Below are 23,319 nucleotides of genomic sequence, written 5' to 3'. Positions count from 1 at the left end.
GGGAGACGCGACCGACACAATCGCTTTCGTGATTTATCCATTGCTGCGCTGACAACAATGGATAAAGCATTCTTTTTTTAAACGCACTCTTCTTTTTTCTTTTTTTTCCAAACATTAAACGAGCCAAGCTCGGCGCGAGCATGAGCGCAAACCTACCTCCGAGGACTGAACAGGTCGTCCATTTCTGACATCGAGCCGGACCGACGCGGTGTGCGGGACCGCGGTGTGCGGGACCGCGGTGCGCGGGGACCGACTCCCGTTTCCACCTATTTTTAGGTGCACAAAATGGAGAAGCACGCATCCGCTCCCGGAGCGGCGTTTTTCACTGAGCTTATGCTGTGACCTCAGCCTTGCGCGCACGACGACGCAAGCTCGGCTCGCTTCTCCACAGACACGAACTGAGCATGTGCCGCGACCTCGCACACGAACGCGCACGCGCGGGGAGGGGGTAGACGCGCATGCAGGATACGGAATTCATCTCTTCTCGCATGTCTGCGCCATAATAAACAAGAGCGAGGCTTGCAGACACCCCGTTCAGAATACCAAATGAGAGGAGCGGGGAGGGAGGGCCCCCCACCGGCAACCAGAGGTGGTGGTAACCAACCAACGTTCCCTCTAAGGTGCGCTCGTGCGTAATTACGCACAGCTGATAACGCTCTTCGCGCAGCGAAAATCTACGTTGAGCACAAAAACCAAATTCGACCTAAATTGAAAATTGAAAATAACATAAACACGTAAAAATTCATTCTGTGCTATTTCCCACTGAGTCAGTGAGTGGCCGGTGACTGGCTGCTCCGGCTAACGATGAGATTCACATGTTTTTACGCATCTAATAGACGCCATTGTGATCGGAGTTTCAGGACTCTCTCGGGACCACAGTACACACATCCTCTGCGTGTTCATTTTATCTGTTTTATTTGTTGATTTTATTGCTTGTTTTTATGTTATTTATTTTTATACTATTGTGCACTTTGAGATTTGCTTTCAAATGTAAAGTGCGTTTAAAATAAAATGTATTATTATGATGTTGCTCAAAGTTGTCCAAGGGACTGTTCAGGGAGTTTGTGTGTTTGCTCAGATGCATGAAAAATTAGAGGGAGCATTGGTTGTAACGTGAGGTACGTGAGGTACGTGAGGTACGTGAGGTACGTGAGGTACTTCGGACAACAACAACGGGAGCGCCCCAGTTTAGACAGAGCTTCCGGTGCAATATCCCAAAAATACATTTCCCTGTTTGGGGATATCTGGCGGTGGAGGGACAACATCTGCAGGGTGGCGCAGTGGTTAGCGATGAAGGTGGTCTAACCTTTTGAAAACATCTGTCCATAAAAACATTCTGGGACATCGTTTGTCCCGAAACTGTTATTTGTCTGCAAAATATACAGAAAGGAAATTAGCAGAGTTTTGGTTCATTAAGGAAAAGCAGATTTTTAAAATCCATTCCTTAATTTGGAATTAGGCCAATCTGAATAAATCCGTGTCATCCTGATGACCTTGTCACAGTCTGTGCTGTACTCTGATACAGTAAATGATCTCCTGACTGTGATACTTCATGGATTACATATATTCTACACATGAACGTGTCCGTTTCGTCTTTCTTCGCCTGCTTGATGATTTCTAACAGGATCTTGTTTTTTTTTTGGATCCGGCTGTCCCGGCGATCAAACTTCGTCACTCCTGGAAGTTAGTCAGCGTGAAGGATTTCCTCTTTAGTGTTTGACATAATGACGGGGATTTGTCCCGACAAAGCCTGAAGTCTATCCCGTGAGTGTTCGGGTATTAGTGCTGATAGTATTAGAGCAGCTGAGTGCTCGTCTGGGTGCAGCACAGGAAGCCGTTGAACAGGATCTAAGACGCTGAGGAGCAGCTCTCACCATTGTTGTGGCTTCGATGAAAGAGTCGCCTCATAATATGTTTCCTGATTTAATGCAATGTAATTAAAACAATGAAGGCAGGTGACGAGGAGGAACGATCAACAAGTAAACCCTGCAAGTCAAAGCCGCCATCCAAACGTGATCAGCAGGGTTTTCCTTGCCTGGCGAGGCAACATTCGTGCTTTTATTTCCATGCGTTGTCTTTTCCTTACGGAAACCTAAAATACCACAGATAGGCTTCATGTAGGCTCCATTCTAATCACGATGTCAAAGATCAATAATTCAAGCTCTCCCGAGCCCGTTCTCCATAATTACACAGTAAAACGATAGAGCTAAAACTGAAACATGCTGGAAAAACAACCAATGCCACGACTTTTTCTGACATTTAGAACGTTTGGTACCATCAAGCAATAATTCAGTACTTGTGTATGGGATGTATAATACAGTTATTGATTGGAAATCATTATTACAAACTCTTCTGTCCTGATTCAGACCATTTGAATCATGGCAGTAATAACTATTCTACTTGTGATAAAATCCACCAAACAGAGAGATTACTCAGGGGCTCTACGTTATTCCGGTGCAGCCACTAACACGGCGAGCATTTCTGGACAGCACAGTGGAACCTCGGTTCACGGACGACTCGGAAGTGGAGCCGAGACGAACCAAAGACACGGGAACGAAGGCGGAGTCGACCCGAGTAGGTTCAGTTTGAGTCGACCTGCCGTAAGGAGAGAGACTGTGTAGATGTTTCGCTTTGTGTGCATGTTTTTTGTTTTTTTTCTCTTTGCATTTATTCTTGAGCTCTGGGTCATGGATCCAAAGAAAGGCAGCGGTAATACTGGAAAAGACAAGAAAGGAACGCCGCGAGAACAACTGTTGAACTAAAGGAGGAACTAGTCACCAAATATGAAAATGGTGTCCGTGTCTCGGATCTTGCTGCAGGACGGTATGGAGAAATCAACGATTTAGACTTTTATTTAAAAAGCTGAGCCAAAGAGAAAGAGGAAGGGAAAAAAACCCGGGACAGTTACCCAGACATTTTATGGAGGAGGACTCCCTTTCAAAGGAATAACCTCCCCCCTTCCTTCTGTCCCTTCACCTCCCGACACGCAGCCAAAACGGCAAAAACACAGAATTATGTTAAATTTGCTTTTATTTTTGGTACTATTTACACTTTTATGTGTCATCCATTGTTTATATACACGTAGTTACATGTTAATATAACTGTAGGCATGTAAATGGGCATTTATCTGGTGCGTCGGAACGGATTAATATAGTTTCAATTTTACAACAAATCGGTTTCCGAACAGAATTACGGAACGAATTCTGTTCTCGAACCGAGGTTCCACTGTATTTGTGGCCTGTAGGTGGAGTAAGACAGATGCTGTATCATGGGAAGTGCAGCTCCCTTACCTGGTCTCTGGGTTGTATCCGAGGATATAGAAAAAGGAGTCGATGCGGGCTTTGAACTCCCTGGCAGCAAAAATGTCGGAGAAATGGGAAATGTTGCATTTCCCCCTGTGGGAGAGGAAAAAAAAGGTTTTATTAGGCAACAACAGCAGGATGAGAAAACGATGCCCTGTGAGAGGCACACAGGCCTGATTAGAACTCTTGAGTTGCTCTTCTGTTGCTCGTGACACAGAGCAGCGGGTACCCAGAGCCTGCTAACACATCGGACTCCGGTTCCTAAACCCGAACCCGAATCAGATGAACACGTCCGCTCCGGCTGACACACACTGCAGGTGCTCTGGACCGCTCATCCTGAGTGTCTCCCTCCTGTGGTGCTGATCAGCCGCTGAGCACAGGCCTCTGAACGCATAACAAGTCCATTTACGGTCAACGCTGGTTTCTGGTTCTGTCGAAATACCAACATCGCAGGTACACAGAGCCTGGCTGCTGAGCAGAAGGAGTTTTATCTTTCTCTCCCCGAAAAGATTTAAAGGGAGGTTTAAAAAAAAAAAAAAAGGCTCGTCCTGGCATTTCAGCATCCCCTCCTGAATCCACTTTCATTTATCAGAAGCTCGTGGAGCAGCGCGAATCAAAGGGGGCTCTGTGTAGCTGAAGTTGCAGCTAATTTGCTCTGAAAAGCAGTGGTTTTCTGGGAGACGTGGTTTTGGCGGCCCACAGATGGTTTTGGTTTTGGTTCAGCTCGAATGAAAAATGTCTTTTAACCCTATATTAAAACCCCCACCGTGTTTTCTCCTGCTCAAACAATGTCTGGAGTGTTCTCGAGCGCGCTTGAAGCACCAATTTGAAACCATAATTTCATGATGTCCGTCGATCAATCATTCATCGCTGACGTTACGCCTTCCTATCAGATGGGACACTGCCGTCCCTGTCGCCGTCTCTGGGTGCCAGCAGCCAACCAGAGCAAGGAAACCACAGTGTTTAACTATCGCCATGGCAGCCTGGGATGGTCAGCCTGTGCACAGTCACACTCGGGATATGTTTCTTTCAGCATTTAATTGCCCGTGTTCATTGTGAGCTCACAAAGCTGGTTGTGGCTATCTATCTGCATGCGGCTAACGCTATCAGCTACTATAAATGTTAGCAGTCATTTCTCTCCACCCGATTAGAAACACGTGCAGCTTCTATGTCACAAGGACTTTGCAGAAAACGTGTGTGTGTGTGTGGGGGGGGGGGGGCAAATGAGGTGGAAACGAATTAGGAAAATGATTGATTGTTCTGGGCACTTTGTAAGTCTACCCACTCCTATAAAAAATAAAAATAATAAATGTATATATAGTGCTTTTGACACCTTCACGGCACCCGAAGCGCCTCACATCCACTCATTCACACCCCGGCGGGCGGCTGCTGCTGCCATGCAAGGCGCCGCCAGGCCCACTGCGAGCAATTTGGTGTTTAGTGTCTTGCCCAAGGACACTTCGACATGTGGACAGTCAGAGCCGGGATCCTAACTGCTGACCTATACTGGACGACCCGCTCTACCAGCTGGACCAGCCGGCTGTGTTGTATTTCAATGCAAGACAGTGGCTGCGTTTACACAGACAACATTTCTTTAATCGGATCAGAGTTCGGAGGTAAAATTGTGATCGGGATGCACTGTGTTCATGGACCCTAAAAATATTGATCCGATTAGGACTTGAGTGTTCATGCATCACACTTTCCATCGGAATGAATTATTTTGACTTGCACAATTTTTTACCAAATATACCGGAAATAGTAGCGAAAGGACGGTTTGTACCGAAATTTCGGAGTAAGTGTTTTCATGTGCCCTGAACGGATCATCAATCGGTATAAATCACCCCTCTCGATCGGGATAGAATCTTGATCGGATTGACCTTGATTGGGTCAGTCTAATCCGATTTAGACGTGTACATGAAATATTTTTATTACGATCAGGCTTTTAATCTGATTAAATGCGTCCATGTAAACACACCTAGTGTGAGACGTGTCTTATTCATGGATCAGCATCTCCACACATCTGGTGCATTATATGAAATTCTAGAGAAAAATACTGGGAAGAACCGCCATGATTATTAAAGCTGGTTCGGATTACAACAGAACATCGCACCCCCAGGAGTCATTTCCTCCGGCTCCTGGGCCAGGTAAGTTATTGTACAACAGTTGTGGGTCCATTACAAGCAGATGTTTGTCATATGTCTCTGAGTTCAGCTGCTGCTCGAATAGAACTATGTGTGCGACAGTAAGACGTTTCTCCAAGCTTATGAACTCTTGAACTGCAGCATAAGGCACCACAAAATGTTCCTGCATTTTCCATGGTTTAAATAAAGATTTTTCAGTTTAAAACGCACCAAAACTGTGAAATCACTGTGCAAAAAACCCCCATCAAACCGAGACAAATAGAAGACGGGTGGCGTAACAGGGATAACTGCACTGCAATAACAGCAGCTACACATTTAGCACACCTTCAGATGGGGGGGAAACGGAACCTGTAGGAAACAGACGTCAAAGTTACGATGTGTGCGTTCGTGGCCGTTTACCTGAGAGCAGCAGCGTGATAAGTGTCGACATAGTCAGAGATGAAGAGTTCTCGACTCCTGACCACCGGGTCTGTGATTACCAGATCTCTGCCAGAGTCTAAAGAAAGGAAACACAGGTGCAGTGAACACAAGGCTCCATTCTACCGTTTGCAATGCTTAAAGCAGCCAAAGCCATTCATCTGTGACGACGTGGGGACAGAGAGGAAGCAGCTTCGGTGTATGAACGAGCTAATAAAAAAAAATCACAAGCACACAAAATAACAACTACCGCGCCAAAGGTCAATATTATGCAACGTAATTCAATAAAGTGCAGTCCCCTGAGGAGAGGCCATGATGTTCCCATCTCAACTGGAATGACTCTTCAGGGGGGGGGGGGGGGTTAAGACGCATCAGCAGAAATACAGAGAGGATCTGCGGGTTAAGACGCATCAGCAGAAATACAGAGAGGATCTGCAGTGGCTGCTGACAAATGACCCGGGTTTTGCGTGCTGTGGCCTTCTGTCCTCCATTCTAATACTGCTGCAAGGACAGAATGGGGAGCATGGAGGTGCAACAGGGAGGTGCCGCTAAAGACGGCACATTCAGGATCAGCACTGGACATCTCCATATATAGCCGACTACCTATGGAGCTGTCCAGTGCTGATCCTGAGCTCCATATATAGCTGACTACATATGGAGCTGTCCAGTGCTGAAGTTCGCCTTCAGGATCAGCACTGGACAGCTGAATCTTTCCGTTTGATCAGTTCACTACTTAAGTTACAAACATCACATATTCAATTGTATAGTTGTAAAAATATATGGATAGATTATTGGTTATTATAAAATAAATCCTTTCAATTGATCAAGTTTAGAAAACCACACTACTCCATCGATCAATAATCAAACTTATTCAAGTACCGTATTTTCACACCCATAGGACGCACCCAAAAGTCTTAGATTTTTTTCAAAATGTGCCGCGCGTCCATTGGTCCGCGCGGCCTATTTGTTGTTGTAAGGCGGACTCAGTCAGGCGCCTCGCGGAGTGATATGCCGATGCGCTTCACCATGTTCCGTGTTGACGGAAGTGGCTGCCGGGGCTGCCCGTCCCGCAGCAGAACACGGGAATAGAGCAGCGGAGAGAGAATCCAGCATTAATGAATCCATGGAGGAAGAGGAGGAAGCGGAGGAAGCAAGAAGAAGACCTGCGGCAACTCGGCTCCTTCGATCAGCGACTCCGTGCGGGCCGATCTCACCGATACTGTCTACACCGGAGTGAAGCAAGCTAACGCGCTAACGGGCTAACTAGCAAGCTAGCTTAACATCGTCATCCCCGGTGGATTAACCAAAGAACTCCAACCGCGCAACGTTAAACTGCGAGCTGCGTGGGAGCGCTGGACGACAGAAGGAGAACACAGTTTCACTCAGAGTGGAAGGCAGCGCAGCGCCACAGTTTGAATGGATTGTAGCTGCTTCGGCTAACTGTCTGCTAGCATTGTTGTTCGCATCATTTCCGAGGCACCGACGCCGCCGCACGAAAAGAGACTGACAGTGAAGAAAGGGAGCCCGGCATGTTTGACGGAGATCTAGCGCAGCTGTTCACTACAGAAACAGAGGATGAGGACTTTGATCGGTTTGATTAATGACTCTGTTTTGCTCCGGCTCTATTTTTGAAAACGCGCACTAGTATGCTTGTTTGATTGATGACGATTAAAGATGTGAGTACCAAACTCAGTTTTGCTCCGGCTCTATTTTTGAAAACGCGCACTAGTATGCTTGTTTGATTGATGACGATTAAAGATGTGAGTACCAAACTCAGTTTTGCTCCGGCTCTATTTTTGAAAACGCGCACTAGTATGCTTGTTTGATTGATGACGATTAAAGATGTGAGTACCAAACTCAGTTTTGCTCCTGCTTTATTTTGCGCACCTATCATGCCGGCGCCTTTTGATCCGCGCGCCCTTTGTATGTTTGAAATACCGAAAAATCAGCTGTTAATGAGGCTGCGGCGAATCAGCAGGTGCGTCATAAGGTCGTGAAAATACGGTAAATATTAAATAATAAAGAAATAAAAATATCATCCAACACAAGTTATGGAATATTAGCATGTAGCGCTTTATACCTTTAGAAGTCCTTTCACGAGTCTGCGCTCGCTGCCACATCAGTAAAGACAGTCAAAAACATTTGGACAATATTTTTATCTAAAATACAAACCTAAACAATACAGCATAGTGGTATATGCATAGATTATCAAAAATAATCTGGATACTTTGGATTTAATATCAGATGGTTTAAGAAGCGGTGACGCTGCTGTTCCTGTAGAGTTTGTGTGTGATAAATCCGCCAGCGCTGACGGTGTGTCGAGTGTCTGCGCTCCAGGGCCACACGACACTGCGGGTTATTAACAATTGACAGTGCCGCTGCCCGGCCCGGCGGCGTGTTACCGAGGGAACAAGCGGAGCCATGGGATTGGTTCAGCTCTCTGGGACACAGTTTGTGTTGAAATGTAATTCACAGCTAGCTCTTACTATAGACACCACACACACACACACACACACACACACACACCTGCTTCAGTCTGGCAAGTGTGTTTGTTAAGGAGACAAATTGAGACTGATGTTACATGTAATTTCTGTTTGTGTCGTGTTAAACAGCACCCTGGACAAACCCGCGGCGGTCTCACCGTTCTCATTGTTGCGGTCCTGTACCAGGTGCTGGTAGACCGAGTCCGGCACCTCTGATTGGCGGTAGTACCATTTCACATTCATCAGCAGATGGTCCCGTTTACTCTGCAACACAGAGCGACAATGATCGAGTGAGCAGGAGGGGGGGAAAAAACACTCTTCACACAAAATAAACACGCCTGATTCAGTTTGATTACAATGTCATAGATTTCGCCTCTCGACAAACGGATGCTGTGAAGACACGCCGTTTGTGACTCACGCAGACTGATGTCAAAAAACAGGCAAGAAGCCAAATAAAAGAAGAGGAATGTAGAGAATTCAGCGTGGAGAGCCACGAGGGGACTGGATGAGCGTTCAATCTCTGCCGCAGACAATTCAATTACCTGCCTGCTGGTTTCTCTCCGCCTGTCAATACTCACATTATTCAACATAAAGCTGGGGGCTTTTAAAGTGATTCACGCACATGCATCACGTCCTTTTAGCATGCTCTCTAAGTGCTGCCACCCATTGGCCTTTTGACAAAGTGCTGCCAGAAAAGACCAGTACTTCCCTTGTTCACCGGCAGGTGGCGGCACTGAGGCGAGAAGAGAGCTCTTCCAGGGAGAGTCAATGAAAAAGCAGAGGGAAGGAGAGGGTGGAAAAATTTTTGGAAGAAACTGAGGCCAGCACTGAGGTGAGGCACGAAAAGGGCAAAACACTGTTTTCATTTCATGTCATAAAATATTTATTGTGCCTTCACACTGGCCCAACCGACCGTCACAGTCTTTGAAAGAGCATTAGAGAGAGGGAGGGAGAGAGAGAGAGAGAAAGGGAGGGAGGGAGAGAGAAAGATGGCCCCAGCCATCTTTATTAGAGACTTGGCCACGCTGCACTGTACTGACCAGCGGAGACACCTGCAGCACGCCCCCCCCCCCCCCCCCCCCCGCGGAGCTACAGAGACATGTGCAAATGGTGGAGAAAGAAAATGAAAGGACGGGGGGAGACGTCATGGTAATTGAAGACAGAGTTTTATTTCCACTCTTTCCAGGCATTTAATTGCGTGTGTGTGTGTGTGTGTGTGTGTGTGTGTGTGTGTGCATGAGGTCAGAGTTGAGATATTTAAAGCTTTTAGAGTACGTTGTTCTGTTATGTCACCGGGGAGGGGGCTGAACACACGCAGCCGAGCAAATCATCACCTCCCTACACCCTCAAAGCCCACCCCTGGTTTTCCTATTCGCTCGGTTCCTCCCTCCCTCGTTCTCATTCCGACCTTCCACTCTCCCCCTTCTCCATTTTCATTCCAGTATTCGTACTTTTCTGCAACCCGGCGGAGAGAGGGGTGAATAAGTGAGTCTGGGCGTGCTAACGGCAGCTGGCGCTCAGTCAATCACCCTGTACTGGTGCGCGCGCACACACACACACACACACACACACACAACTACAGCTCTGCTTCCATTCGGATGATGTAGCTATACTGTGTGATGACGTCATGTCCCTCCCTCCCAGCGGTGAGTCGACCAGCTCAACCTCTCGCCCAACAGACACCCTGCCACAGTAGAGCAGGCAGATATAGAGCAGGCAGATATAGAGCGGGTAGATATAGAGCGGGCAGATATAGAGCGGGCAGATATAGAGCGGGTAGATATAGAGCAGGCAGATATAGAGCAGGCAGATATAGAGCGGGCAGATATGGAGCGGGCAGATATAGAGCGGGCAGGTATAGAGCGGGTAGATATAGAGCGGGCAGATATAGAGCGGGCAGATATAGAGCGGGCAGATATAGAGCGGGCAGATATAGAGCGGGCAGGTATAGAGCGGGTAGATATAGAGCGGGTAGATATAGAGCGGGCAGATATAGAGCGGGCAGATATAGAGCAGGCAGATATAGAGCAGGCAGATATAGAGCAGGCAGATATAGAGCAGGTAGATATAGAGCCTGGAATATTTGACTAACATGCAGGTAGGAAGGAGGAGAAGGGAATGACGGGCAGCTCAGCCTCGCTGCACCGAGCGCCAGTCGCATTGTCTCCGTTTGGCTAAGCATGGCGTCAAAAAATAAGAGAGAACACATACAGGGGACACACACACACACACACACACACACACAAACACACACGCACATACACCCACCCACACACACACACACACACACACACCACAGTGCTGAACTGATTACAGACATTCCATGCCGCCCGGAGAGAGCCGAGCGCCTCGCATCCGCCATCTTTGTCTGCCCCTGCTAAAAGCAAAACATGGCCCTGTCCTCCTCCTCCTCCTCCCTCCTCCCTCCTCCCTCCTCCCTCCTCCCTCCTCCTCCTCCCTCCTCCCCCCTCCTCCCTCCTCCCCCCTCCTCCTGCATGGGCCCTCAACCCTGGGAATGCTGCTCCCGGCGGAGAGGCCGAAAAGGAGAAGGCTTACCAACCCACTACTGAGAGAAAGAAATGAAAGAAGAGAGTCAGGGGGGGTGCAAGGAAGCAGAACCAACGGGATGTGTGAGTGGGGGGGGGGGGGGGACCCTCTCATTTCCTCCGACTTATTCCAACTATTCTTGCTTTTACTCCCCAGGGAAATAATTCAAGACAAAATATGTCACTGCAGAAGAAGAACATTATCATGACTGTTCCTCAAGCAGCCGAGATAAGAAAGACATTGTGAGCCTTTAATTCCCCCCCCCCCCCCGACTAATGAAAGGTGGCCGGCCTCTTGTTGTGTGTGTGTGTGTCTGCAGTCGGCCCCGGACCCCGGGCCCCTGCGTGCCACGACACCACAACAAAGACTCGCAGGAAGAGCGGGGGAATGCAGAGGGTCCACCTCGCCGTTAACACGGAGGGGCTTTCATTTAGAAAAGGAACCCAGCTCTGCCAAACATGCACAACAAATAAATAAATAAAAGTGTTAATTCCGTGTTTACAACTCAAAGAGTCTGAAATCATTAACGGCGGCTTTCAGAGAAAAACCAACGACAAGCGGGACGCCTCTCGACGCACAGGAGGGAGGCGTCCCCCCCCCGGGCTGTCTTTATGTGGTCTTCGCTAAATGACCTTTACAACCTGCGACTCTCAATGCCACCCCCCCCCCCCCTCCCTCCTCCTCCTCATACTGTAACACTTGAGCTCTGCTTTAATCAAAACCAGACTCTCCTCTCCCACACGGACCCCCCCCCCTCCCTAACAGGAAAACTCTGTTTATTCTCCCCACTTTTCAAACACTCTTCTACCTTGTTAGTGACCCCCCCCCCCCCCCCCTCTCTCTCCAGTGACATCAGCAGGCAGGATCTACGACTTCCTTCAGAGGTGGCTGCCGAAAGTAAGGAAGGAAAGACCAAAGATGCCAGCTAGCAGGCTGCTAGTGCTAACGGTTTGGTTAAGTAACGCCCCGGGGGGTGAGGGCGGGGTCTTGGGCACGGCGGCGGCGTGACATTGACGGACAGAGGCGGCTCACAATGGCACGGAGGCTGGATTGAAGGAGCGCAAGCACAACAAGAACAAAGGGCCGACTGTGGCAGAGATGGGATCTGGGAAGACTAATCTGCTGCTCCGACATGATAAGATTAGAGAAGGGAGGCAGGAAGCTCACACACACACACACACATATGTGCGGTCTGATTGGGAGGGCTTTCCCCTCTTCATTCCGTCTCTCGCCCCACTTCCTGAAACAGAGCCACCTTGCCAGAACGCGATAAATCGCTTTCATCTGGGCAACAGCACGGAAACGCTCAGGAAGACCATTATAATATCCGTTATGGAGGGGGGGGGGGGGGGGGGGGTGAGGTACAAGTGATCTGCTCTGCTCGGGCAATCCATGACATCTCTGTGACTGACAAAGAAGGTTGTAAAAAGAAATGCCAGTGTGCTGTGTGAGCAAACACACACACACACACAAATAACTGTCGCCGCTATTCTTTCCCCAGCCCCGCGGTGGCGTGGGGGCCGGCCGGGACTCTGTCAAAGGTATGAATAAGCACCTCTAAATCAGGCTGTCAAAGCCTGCAGCAGCAGAATTCCACACGCTCACCTCACGGGCTTCCCGGCGAACACTCGGAGGAAGCAAGGACAGCCTTCCTCTCTGAGGCACCAACAATAATACTTAACACACGGCGATTACAATGTTTGCAGGAGGGGGTGAGCACCGCCTGGTTCCCCCCCCATCTGGCAACAGGATGAAATGAAGAGTGTGTGTGTGAGTGCACGGGGAGCAGGATACATCCCAGCTGTGTTGTGGCGCTGGCCGGACCTTCTCTCTGGCTCTGGCCCGTCTGACCTGCCTGGATATTAAATCGCGGCTCTCTGCTTTAAACACACTGGGCCCATCTGTCAGCCCAGATCCATATTGGATTGGAGGAGCTTTAGCCAACACAAAGTGGGCAGCTTTGCTCTCACTGCTCTTTGTGTGTGTGTGTGTGTGTGTGTGTGTGTGCACATGCATGCGTGCGTTGCTGAAGACCAGCGGCCGCGCCGGCCTTAAGATTTAAAGCTCCTTTTTTAAAAGGCATCGGGCAGCAAATCATTTCGTGGCGAGTCGCTTTGCCGCACAAATGGACGCCACTCAGATAAAAAGCTGCTATTGAAGGACTGTCCTGCCGACCACAGCCACATGGATAGCGCCGGGCGTCGCTAACGGTAGCATTCTTTATTTCATTTGAATCTCACATCCCAGACTGAGGAGGTGAATTAACGGCAGAAGCACGGCGACTCCCTCGCACAGAGCGGCTGAGGAGAACCCGAGAACACGAGAACACGCAGCTTCGGATGCCGCCTCCTGCCAAATGAAATATTTGCCTTCGCCTCCCAACACACTTCTCCTTCACGGTGGTTTCGGCCAAGAAATTGAGGACGATCTAAGTGCTGGTGTGGTGAGGAGTGAAAAGAAGAGGGGGGCGGGGGGGGATCCATCCGCTAATGATGATCATTATCTCCAGATCACAGGCGTGGAAGCGCCAGGGACCGGACAACGTGTGATTTAAGCTGCAAACACAGACCAGACTTTTTTTTACCGAGAGCACGGAAATCCTTGCAGCTCCAGCAGGGCATAGAGACGAGAGCATAAATCTAAGTGAGACTTCAAATGCTGACTGTGCAAGGACAGACTGAGGCAGTTAGGTTGGGTGTTTAGATCATAACACTGACACTGAGTTCCCAAGCTCTCAGCCAGACACACGGTTTACAGCCCGCCAGGAAACTCGTCATTGCTCCCAGGAAACCTTTCATTTATGTTCCTCAAAGCCGCCTCGCTCTGATACCTCGGGCTTGCTGTGTGTGTTTGCATAAAACCTGGGGGTGTTGTCTTCAGGGGCTTTCTCTGGTCTCCAGGTAACTCTCCCCGAGTCAGCATGCAGAGTGAAACGCGACGGCGGAGGAATGCTGGCAATGTTTGGACGACGCCGGCGTCCCCTTTGTGTCACGCCGAGCGTTTAAACGGCCTGTCGCTTTGTTTGGACGGCTGTTTGCCTGAGATCCATTGTGTTAGCTTTGGCTTTTTAGCATAGCCTGGTGAGCTAATGAGACGTCTTACTAATAGTGACTTGGAGTGCTGCTGTGGAGGGGTGTGTGCAGAAACGATATGAATATCAGGCTCTGTGTGTGTGTGTGTGTGTGTGTGTGTATGAACAGAGCAGGCGCTGCAGGGCTGACTGCTATAGAAGACAGGAAATAAGAAGCCACTGCTAATCGATCTCCCCATCTCGGTCACACAAGGAAACACGCGTGGCGCCTGGAACGCGAAGGTTAGCGCAGTAATAATAAATGTCCGAGGCAAATACGATTCGGCCAGTGGGGGGGGGGGGGGGTCTCTGTGTGAAGGGTGGACAGGTTGTGTTTGTGCAGGTGCTTGGAACTTCATCAGAAACTGAGGAAGCGACGGGGAGACGGGAGCGGCCATATCTCAGCCAGAGCACGAGCGTTCAAAAGGCGACGGAACTCCAGTTGTGATTATACCCCCCCCCCCTGCCCCCCCCGCCCCTCCCACCTTCTCTGTGATCGTCTGAAGGTGACCTTGCCCATTTGTCCATCTCCAGCCATGACAGTGGACCAATCAGCAAGACATGGTGTAAAGCTGTGTAACCAACCAGATGCTGCACAAGCTGAGCAGTAGGTGGGCTCGCTTTGTTACAGTATGCAAATAATCACATGCAAATGACCCAACAACATGTGACCAGAGATCGGTGTCTATTCAAATGCTGCAGGATCCGGGATGTGTGTGTGTGTGTGTGTGTGTGTTCGCCAAAAGACTTGGAGACGTTGCAGGCCTGCCTCCAAACACAGCAGCAGCTCACATCATGACTAGCAGCAACTGCAAACTGAATGCCAGGGAAGAATGTAACTGAACACACACACACACGCACACACACGCACGCACGCACACACACACACACCAGAAGCTTTGAACAGTCTCCTGCTGTGTTGCAACAAGAGATGCATTGTAGACAACACAGCTGCAATAACAAGGCTGGCCCAGTGCTAGAAGGAGCTACGCTACGCTACGCGGCTCGCTGTCTAGACCGCCAATAACCGCCGCCATATTGTAGCGTGATTAAGGGACACAGGCGCATCATTTGATCTGAAAATTCATTTTAAGTAATGGAGAAGGAGGGGGGGGGGGAATTCAATCATTAGAAAAAAAAACAATAAACCCAGTCTAGAAGAATTGAAATTGATGAGGGGAAAAAAATGTCCTCACTGGTTAAAGGCGAGTAAAAGCAAGAATAAAAGTGAAGGCAGGTCTAAATGATTGAATTCAGGACGGCAGAGCGCCTGGAGAGGCTTTAATGTTGACACGGCTTCCAACGTGACTGGCTAAGCAATCAACTGCTAACAAATTAGGAGTCATGATGAGCGCGGTGTGTAAATTCCACCGGTGTTTGTCTGAACACAAGCACAGGAACGGAGCGCCCACGGAGACGGCGCAACGCCGAAGGGCTGAACAGCACAACAGCTTTACTTTCTGCTGCCAGGCGACATCAAAGCCGTCCCCACCCATTTATCAGTGTGTGTGCCTCTAAATCAAAAGCCATAGCTTGAACACACGCACAGAGACACACAGCATTAGCTTTGTGCAGTAGCATCAAGAGCTGGGGCTGGGGGAGGTAAGGGATTTCTGCTGTAGACGAGGGGAATGACTTTCCTCGGCTCACTCCGTCAGGGAGGAGGAGAGCGTGATGACTGTTTACCCGTGAGCGAGAGAAGAGGGAGGTCAGTGCCGAGTCCGAGATGGTGCCTTCCTCCCCGCGAGTCGCCCCTTCCCTTTTCCCTTTCACCCCTGCCGCTATCGTCGAGACACAAACCCACCTATCTCCCTGAACCAGCTGTGTTTCTGTGTTATGCGAGAGGCCGGGTGGACTTTGAGGAGTCGCAGCAGCGTGTTCTGGGAAGATACGATACACAGGAAAGGAAGTGGAGGAATAGATGCAGGGTGACAATTGGTCCCAGTGTGTGGCCACACGGTTTGGCGGGGACCTCCTACCCACCGCAGAGGAAGTGTCCGTTCAGCCGAGTGCCATCACGTCTTTTCTCCCCGACCCGAAATGACAACGCAAAGCCTGTTCGCCTCGGGACAGTCGCGGCGTGGACGTTAAAACCGGGCAGAAAGGAGAGACGGCTCACAATGCCAGCGGGAGAAATGGTTCGGTGCGTGCAACCTGGCGGCGGAGGGCGACCAGACGCTCGTACCACTTGCTATTTGTAACAAAATAATAGATTTGTGTGTGTGGAGGGCGATACGCCGATGATGGATCGACCCTGCAGACGCCGATTTACTGCCCCACGGGAAACACAAAGGGGGCGGGGCTACTGATGACTCTCTTAAACAAGAGGGTATCACTGGAACGGCGGCCCATACGTTACCAATGAGCGGGCCACACCCCACCCGCTGTCTGAACCAATGAACAGGCAGCTGGCCAAGCAAACCATCCCCAGCAGCTTTGCGATGGTTGCGGGAGCGAGGAGAATGCTAAACGTGCTGATTGACACAAAGCCTTTTGTTTACCGCCGCCACATAGATTTGCATCTTTTTGTACCCTGGCCCCTCCCATGCGTGGTTTTCTATTCTGCATGCCCACACATCGCTCCCACAATCCTCCCTGTTTGTGGCAGTGCTGCAGAGAGTGGATAATGCCCCTCCCTGCTGCGATGATATCGATCAGCCTCGTTCCTCTCCTCTCCTCTTCTCCTCCCTCCTCCTCATAGCCTGCTGCATTGATTTCACCTCTCCCACTAAACCCGCCAGCTAGGAGTGATTACACAGGCTGCACAGTATCGCAAGGACACAAACGCACCAACATCGTGCGGTATGGAGGTGCAGCCTTTATGTTGAAGGCTACACAGCTGATGCATCCGCTTGCAAAAAAAATTAAATAAAACTTTTGATTCAAGGGAACCAAACGAGTGCCGACCCAGCATGACTTATCGCCCTAATACACATAGTTGTTAAAGCACGTTGAGGATAACACCTCAGCCAGCTGGTGTAAAGTCAACTGTTGCTCTAGGGGTGGCGAAGATCGACACGTGGCTCCAGACACCTTGCGATTCCATGCAAATTTGCAACAGAGCCGATCGGCTCCGCTTGCAGGCAGAGCTGCACTTCACAGCAGCAGGCAAGCAGCTAGCCAAGTCAAGTCCACGCGGCGCAGTGAGAAAGCAGAATGTGGGTGGCAAGACCACACAGGCGAGTCTCTTCAAACCATGTACAGTTACAGTAGATTTAAGGATGGGAGTAAAAAAAAAAAAGAAACCTTTCTATGAGACGGGAAAACTACACACACACACAAAAGACGAGGCTCGCCTGCATTGTAGCTGCAGCAGCCGCCGGCTCATCCGTTCACAGCGACACATTAGATATCTGCCCAGAAAGCGTTTCTGCCGCCAGTGGTTCCTTCAGCGGTCGAGGTTTGTAGGACTAGCAGTGTGGGCTGACCACAATGATTCAAGGCATTGACTGCTGACATGGTGATCGATGGCCAAACCATTGTGTTAAAGACAAATTGGATTGGCTACACTGACAAACGGGCTATTGACCAAAAAAAAAAGCAGCAAATGTGCTCCTCTGTTTGTTAGTTTTGTTTGTTTTAACGCATCGGATGCGACTGGAAAGAAGCAAAGAGCTGAACACAGGACAGCAGATGTTGTCTCACCTCCTGTCCTTCGTTAGAAACGCATCCAAAACTGCCGGCTGGGTATTTCAGCCCGCTTCTCTAGTTCTGTTAGAATATAAATTCCTTTCCGGCCCAGGTTCTTTCTTTCACCCTCGTGATCTCGTTCTGCGGTGCCGATTCTGAAAGGGTACGTCGCATTTCTCTGGGACGCAACACCTTATATAAATGGCTCCTTCTTACAATTGTTCGTATATAATTATTGAAATATATTGTATTGTATATATAAAATATTGCTTGCAGTAATATTATATACTTATAGTAATCTGTGATATATATAAATGTTTTTACATTACGTTTTTTAAATTATTAATAGTCCAATAGGTTTGAAATCTTAGTTGTATAATGGGGTGGGATTTAATAAGTTATCTTCTTCCCACTCCTTTTCAAGCACTATAAAATGAATTATTTGCTATTTTTTGTGTACATGGCATTTCACGTTTTGTTTTGGACATGTTTATTGTTTTCTTCGCCGAAATATAGTTTCTTGTACATGAAAAGGTATTATTTATTTTATTTTATTTTTTATTCTTCTTGAAACAAACAATAAACTAAACCTGCGATAAACAAAGGACGACTGTATTCCCTCGAAATGTCTGTTTGGCTCTTTGTTTAGATGAAGCTTTGTTTTCTTTGCCACTGTAATAATAATGTCTTCACAGAATGTGAAACGTCTGCCTCTAGAATCTGTTAATGAAGATCTAGGCCGAGTGCGTAGATCTTCATTAACATCAGGTCCCTGACGAATCTTGTTGTGTCGGGAGACTTACACAATCAATATCGTGTATTCACCTTATTTTACCCAAACACAGGTCATGTGCCATTAACCAGAATGTGCAGATACAAACTGTGTCCAGAAAAGGCCCCAAAAAAACTAAATGCTACTCTGAATAGTTTTAGCCTCCGACAGTATCCACCAAATTAACATAACAGAGATCCAACACGTTATTTGAACCCTTCAATTTGACATTTAAATGGCATTTAAGCATGACGGCAAACAGTCTGCAGCTAGTTATGCAAACTAAAGCAGCCATCCAAACAAGACCGGCGGCTTTAATCTACTCTCTATGGGACTCGATGCGAGTAATGATAAAGAAGTATTATAACCTGGAAAACAGCCCAATCAAAGACAAAGTCGGGGGTGGGCGGGGGGCAAGGACAGCATCGGTTTGATCAGCAGCTGTGATCGATACTCTCTGTCGCTGTTTAAATTAGCACCTGCGCTGCATTGCAAGGACTGCTCTCAGTTCAGGGTCAAAGACATTTCATTCCAGCGTGTGTGATTTGAAGACGTCTCAAATTAACATGCATCGACCTCTGCAGCAAAGAAAGGTCAAGCATTAGCCGTGACACACATCCAATATTGTCTCATTATCACTCAAGCAAAGCACATCTACAAGCAGCTCTCGTGATCCAGTGAGGTATTTTTAAAGATGACGTTTTGTGCCCAAGCAGTCCTTCAAGAGACAGTCAGCCATCTGTTTAACAGCGAGCTCCAGCAGCCCCCCCCACCCCCCACCCCACCCACAGCTCCCGTCACCAGTATATGGCTATAAGAGAGGAAGCACAAGTTCCACTGCGGTGCACGCGCCGAAGACACGAGGTGTGTGTGCGTGTGTGTGCGTTTTGCGTAAATGTGTGTATATTAGCTCTGCAGGGAGGAGAGGATGAGAGGTTACGTCTATACAAGGGGAGCACAAAGACCGACACGGGGGAAGGGGGGGCTCTCACATTCACCCCCCCCCATCCATTACCCACTCCGGCACTGGTGCACATTCAATCACCCCATTTCACCTGGAGAGGAGGTTAACATAGGAGACAGAGGGGTGGGAGGGATTGCTCTTTTATTTATTTTTTTGCTTTGTCCCATCTTGCCAGCGTGAACTGATTCAAACACAAGCAAAGGACAACATCAGCGCTCCCATCCCACAATGCCTTGCAGTGTAAAGATTCATCACAAGGTCCAGACAGCAGAGGAGAGCGAGGCAAGGAATAACGCAGAATAAGGGGACATACCATAAGATGGGAGGACGTGAAAATGATGGGAAGCTATAAAGAGTTATTCATGCTCAAATGGGAAGGGCATTATGGAGATCGAAAATGGTCTGTTAAATTCAATAGCCCAAGGTTAGCTCGCCGTACTGCTGCAGCAGCCTGCAGAGTGGAATGGAACGATGCTAGTGCAAACACAACCAATGCTAGCTGCACTGAAAGAGACGTTCAAGACGCTTTCTTCATTTCCATTTGCTCCAGAGCAAAACAAATTTAAAAAAAAGCACAATGCACAACAACAAACACAGACTGCCAAAAAATCCCTTCATAGGGGGGGGGGAGAAAGTCATCAGATGAAAAAGACGGAGGTTTGTAGTTTCACGTCATTGTGACAGCGGTGCGGCTAATAACAGCGGCCCTCGTGCACAAGCGCTAACTGCTGCTGAAACAAAGGCGGCTCTGTTCACAAGCACAACGCTGCTAAACTGTTAAGCACATTCCCATAAAGAGAGGAACAAAGAGCGGTTGAGCATGGCAGCGGCAGAAATGAAAAGATAGCACGGCTTAGCCCTTTGATGCCAGGAAATGTGTTTAACACCGTGGAATAGTGTGTTTACGCTGCTTCATAGCGAAACCGTCGAAGATCAAGGCAGCAATAACATCAGCTGGTAGCGGGGAGACGTCTCAGCAGAACGGATGCTTGTGGGAGAAAACCAGGGCTGGGAGGGAGAACGATGCTGCATTTAGAGGCTTGGATTGGGTGGATTCTGGGGAAGCACAACACCGGACTGAAGTCATACACGGGACAGCGCGTGGAAATATACCGAGCAGTGCCTTGTACCTGGCTGCAACTCACAAAAACTGTCACAAACACCCAGGCACAGAATAAATCAAATGCGTATGCAATGTGTGGCGAAGCGTCGCCTCGCTCTCGCAGCTCGGTGGTTCCTGTACGCCATTTGATCCGCCGACAGTGACAGACAGGCCGACGCAATTTAGTCTCACCCGTCAAAGCCCGCGTGACAACGGTCACAGTCGCCGCGGGTGCAAATCTGACATGCTTAACGGGGGAAAAAAACACAATCGTCCTTTATGTGTCCCCGGAAAGACCGGTCTGGAATCACCGAATCGGAAAAATGTGCTTCCTGACTTTTTTTTTTTTAACTGTAAATGTTAGACAGTTTTTTATTTATGAGTTCCAGGTGAGATTCAGAGAATGAGTCGTGTCATGTTTCAGTGTGAAAGACCGAGTCGCTCCCAGCTGCTGTCTCGGGAGGAGCTGCGCTGCCTGAACGTTCAGGATACAACCGATGAGACTTGGGGCGATCTGGTTTCTGAAGGGTTAAGGTTCGCCTCGGCTGCATTATGCCAGACACACGGTACGAGGGTTCTCTGAATCACGCTCCCCTACATCAAAGGCTGAACATATGCGAGCCGGTCGCGGTGCTTTCAATCAACAAGCGCTCAAAGACAGGAAGCGGCTCAAGCTTGCAGCGAGTCAAGGTGAATGAGATGCCAGAGGGCGACGCGCTGCTGCATCCTGTGGCCATGTTGTTTTCAGGGCCCGCGTGAGGCTGGTGGCTCAAAAAGGTACAAAGTGAATACATTCCATCGACCGCAATGCAATCCTTGAAACATCCTCCTCTCGTGTCTGTGTCCCCCCCCCCCCCCTCCTCTCCTTCACCGGCAAGAGTTAATTTCTACCATGTGTTCTTTAGCACAGAAAGGAGGGGTGCGGGGGTTTCAGAGGAAGCGTGTGAATTTGATACCACTGTAAATCTCCACTTCCACAGCGTTGCCCCCCCCCCCCCCCCTCTTCTTTTGCTCACATTCTTTTTTTTTATTGGCATGTAACACATCGGACAAGCTGGAAATTACACTGAGCTGAGCTGAGGAGCAGCGGCGAGGTACGCCAGATACCTACTTAAGCAGGGGGGGGGACATGAAAGGAAACGAAAAACGGCAGAAGAACGAGGCGGTTGGTTGAAATTAGCCGCCCGCTTTAGGAGCAGAGGCCAATCCAATTAAAGCTTGACCAATCCGCGCAAATGTGTTTAGTGTCTGGTTGGAATTCTCAGCGCTTCCAAACACAAGCCTCTGTCCTGCTGCTGATGAGCCATGAAACAAAACGAAGGAATTAAACTGTTTGATAGCATCTCTTGTGGAAACCGTGTAGTTTGTGAGATGCTAAAAGGATTCAAAGGACCCCCCCCCCCCTCTTATTTATAGTCAACTCCCTATGGAGGAGTCAAGCGTTTTCACTTCAACAGGAAAACCTGCTCGGGTAATTAAACCGGCCCTGTCATTAGTTTCATACGCAAAGACCGGGGTTAGAGTTTTACAGTTTGGGGGAATCACATCTTCCTCTCCCTCTCTTTTTGTTGTTGTTGTTCTTTTCTGCATTTGTTTTCCCTCCTTCGTCACACAGAAGATGTGCGCCGCTTTAAATATCCAATGCACACCGGAGCGTCGGGAATCAGAGAAGAAATATTCACTTGTGATGTGCCAGAAAAAAAAAAAGTGTGTAATTTTCAACAACTCAGCAAAAAAAAGGAGCAAAATTAACATTTAGATATGAGCAAAACTCAAATGTCCTGTCACTGACGATGACTGGACAAATCCACATCCACCCATGTGTGAGAGAGAAGGAACGGAGGCAAAGACGGAAAAGCAAAACTCGACAAATGAAAATGGACAGAAAGAAGGGTGGAGGCGGGGCGAAAGGCTTATCTGCTGAATAATTAACCAATGGTGGGTCAAAGAGGTGGCTATTGATTGAGCTTTTAAAAAGCCTTACGAAGATGCTATGGTTAATGTCCTGCCCCCCCCCCCACCCATCTAGAAAAAGAATCGCCAAATTCCCCATATCTACAACCCAAAAAAGAAACCACCCTATTGGTCAAACAACTAGTTTCCATAGCAGCCTTTAGATAATGCACAGGATGGGCAGCGAGGGCGAGTGAAAGCGTTATCTGTGCAAAAAGGAGGCGGATATGAAGGAGCGAAGGAGCGAGGAGCCGAGGGGAGGGTTAAGTAGGTTCGGTTTAATGTCTGCAAGCAGAGCCGAGCAAAGCTCTCGCCGCTCGCCGAGGCTGAGCAGTGTCGTTATCTCAAACACGCCATTTGTGTCGCCAGTATTTATTTCATCACTGCGCTCGCGTGGACAATCAATCCCTGCCCGTCTCCCCAGAGCGAGAAGGATCTGTATAGCAGTCAGAAAGATGCCTGGCGGTCTAACATCTGATTTATTAGAGATGCACGGCGGCTCCCAGACCGACAGAGGAGGGGCTAGCACGCGTCTGACGTGGAGATTGTCTCTACAGGAAAAACAGAAAACAGGCCTGCATTGAACCAGCAGCAGCAAACACACTTCACTAAATGACCTAATGTTGCACCGGAGAAGTGCATAAATAGCACTATTGAGCCACGTTCCCACTATGTGCTCTAATTGACTCGAGGAAGAGGAGGTCGTTTTTCTTCCCCCGCAAGAGGATAATATCTCCTCAGTGTAGCTGGTCGTCATAGTGACGGCGCACAAAAGTGCTGTGGTGTGATCTTCATTCGACAGACACCTCTCGTGATCCTCTCATCAGCCTTTAAAGAGAGAACTGTGTCCACATCACGAATATAATATCTAAATTATATTTGTATATAAATGCATTAAAGAAAGTGTGTCTGTGAACTAGTTGCCATGTAGATGAAAA

The 23,319-nt window shown here is 48.7% G+C and overlaps 1 protein-coding gene across 1 annotated transcript in view; it reads right to left on the bottom strand.

The window, feature by feature from the left end:
- The window catches only part of rerea (arginine-glutamic acid dipeptide (RE) repeats a), a 56,279-nt gene that overhangs the window by 23,897 nt on the left and 9,063 nt on the right, over positions 1-23,319 (bottom strand). The window contains exons 3-5 of the mRNA XM_068743848.1: positions 8,502-8,607; positions 5,843-5,939; positions 3,291-3,395 (exon numbers count right to left, since the gene is read on the bottom strand). Of these exons, the coding sequence (XP_068599949.1) occupies positions 3,291-3,395; positions 5,843-5,939; positions 8,502-8,607 (308 nt within the window). The remainder of the gene's footprint in view (positions 1-3,290; positions 3,396-5,842; positions 5,940-8,501; positions 8,608-23,319) is intronic.

Source organism: Brachionichthys hirsutus, chromosome 2, assembly GCF_040956055.1.
Source record: "Brachionichthys hirsutus isolate HB-005 chromosome 2, CSIRO-AGI_Bhir_v1, whole genome shotgun sequence".
Lineage (NCBI taxonomy): Eukaryota > Metazoa > Chordata > Actinopteri > Lophiiformes > Brachionichthyidae > Brachionichthys > Brachionichthys hirsutus.
This window is presented reverse-complemented; position numbering and strand designations above follow the sequence as displayed.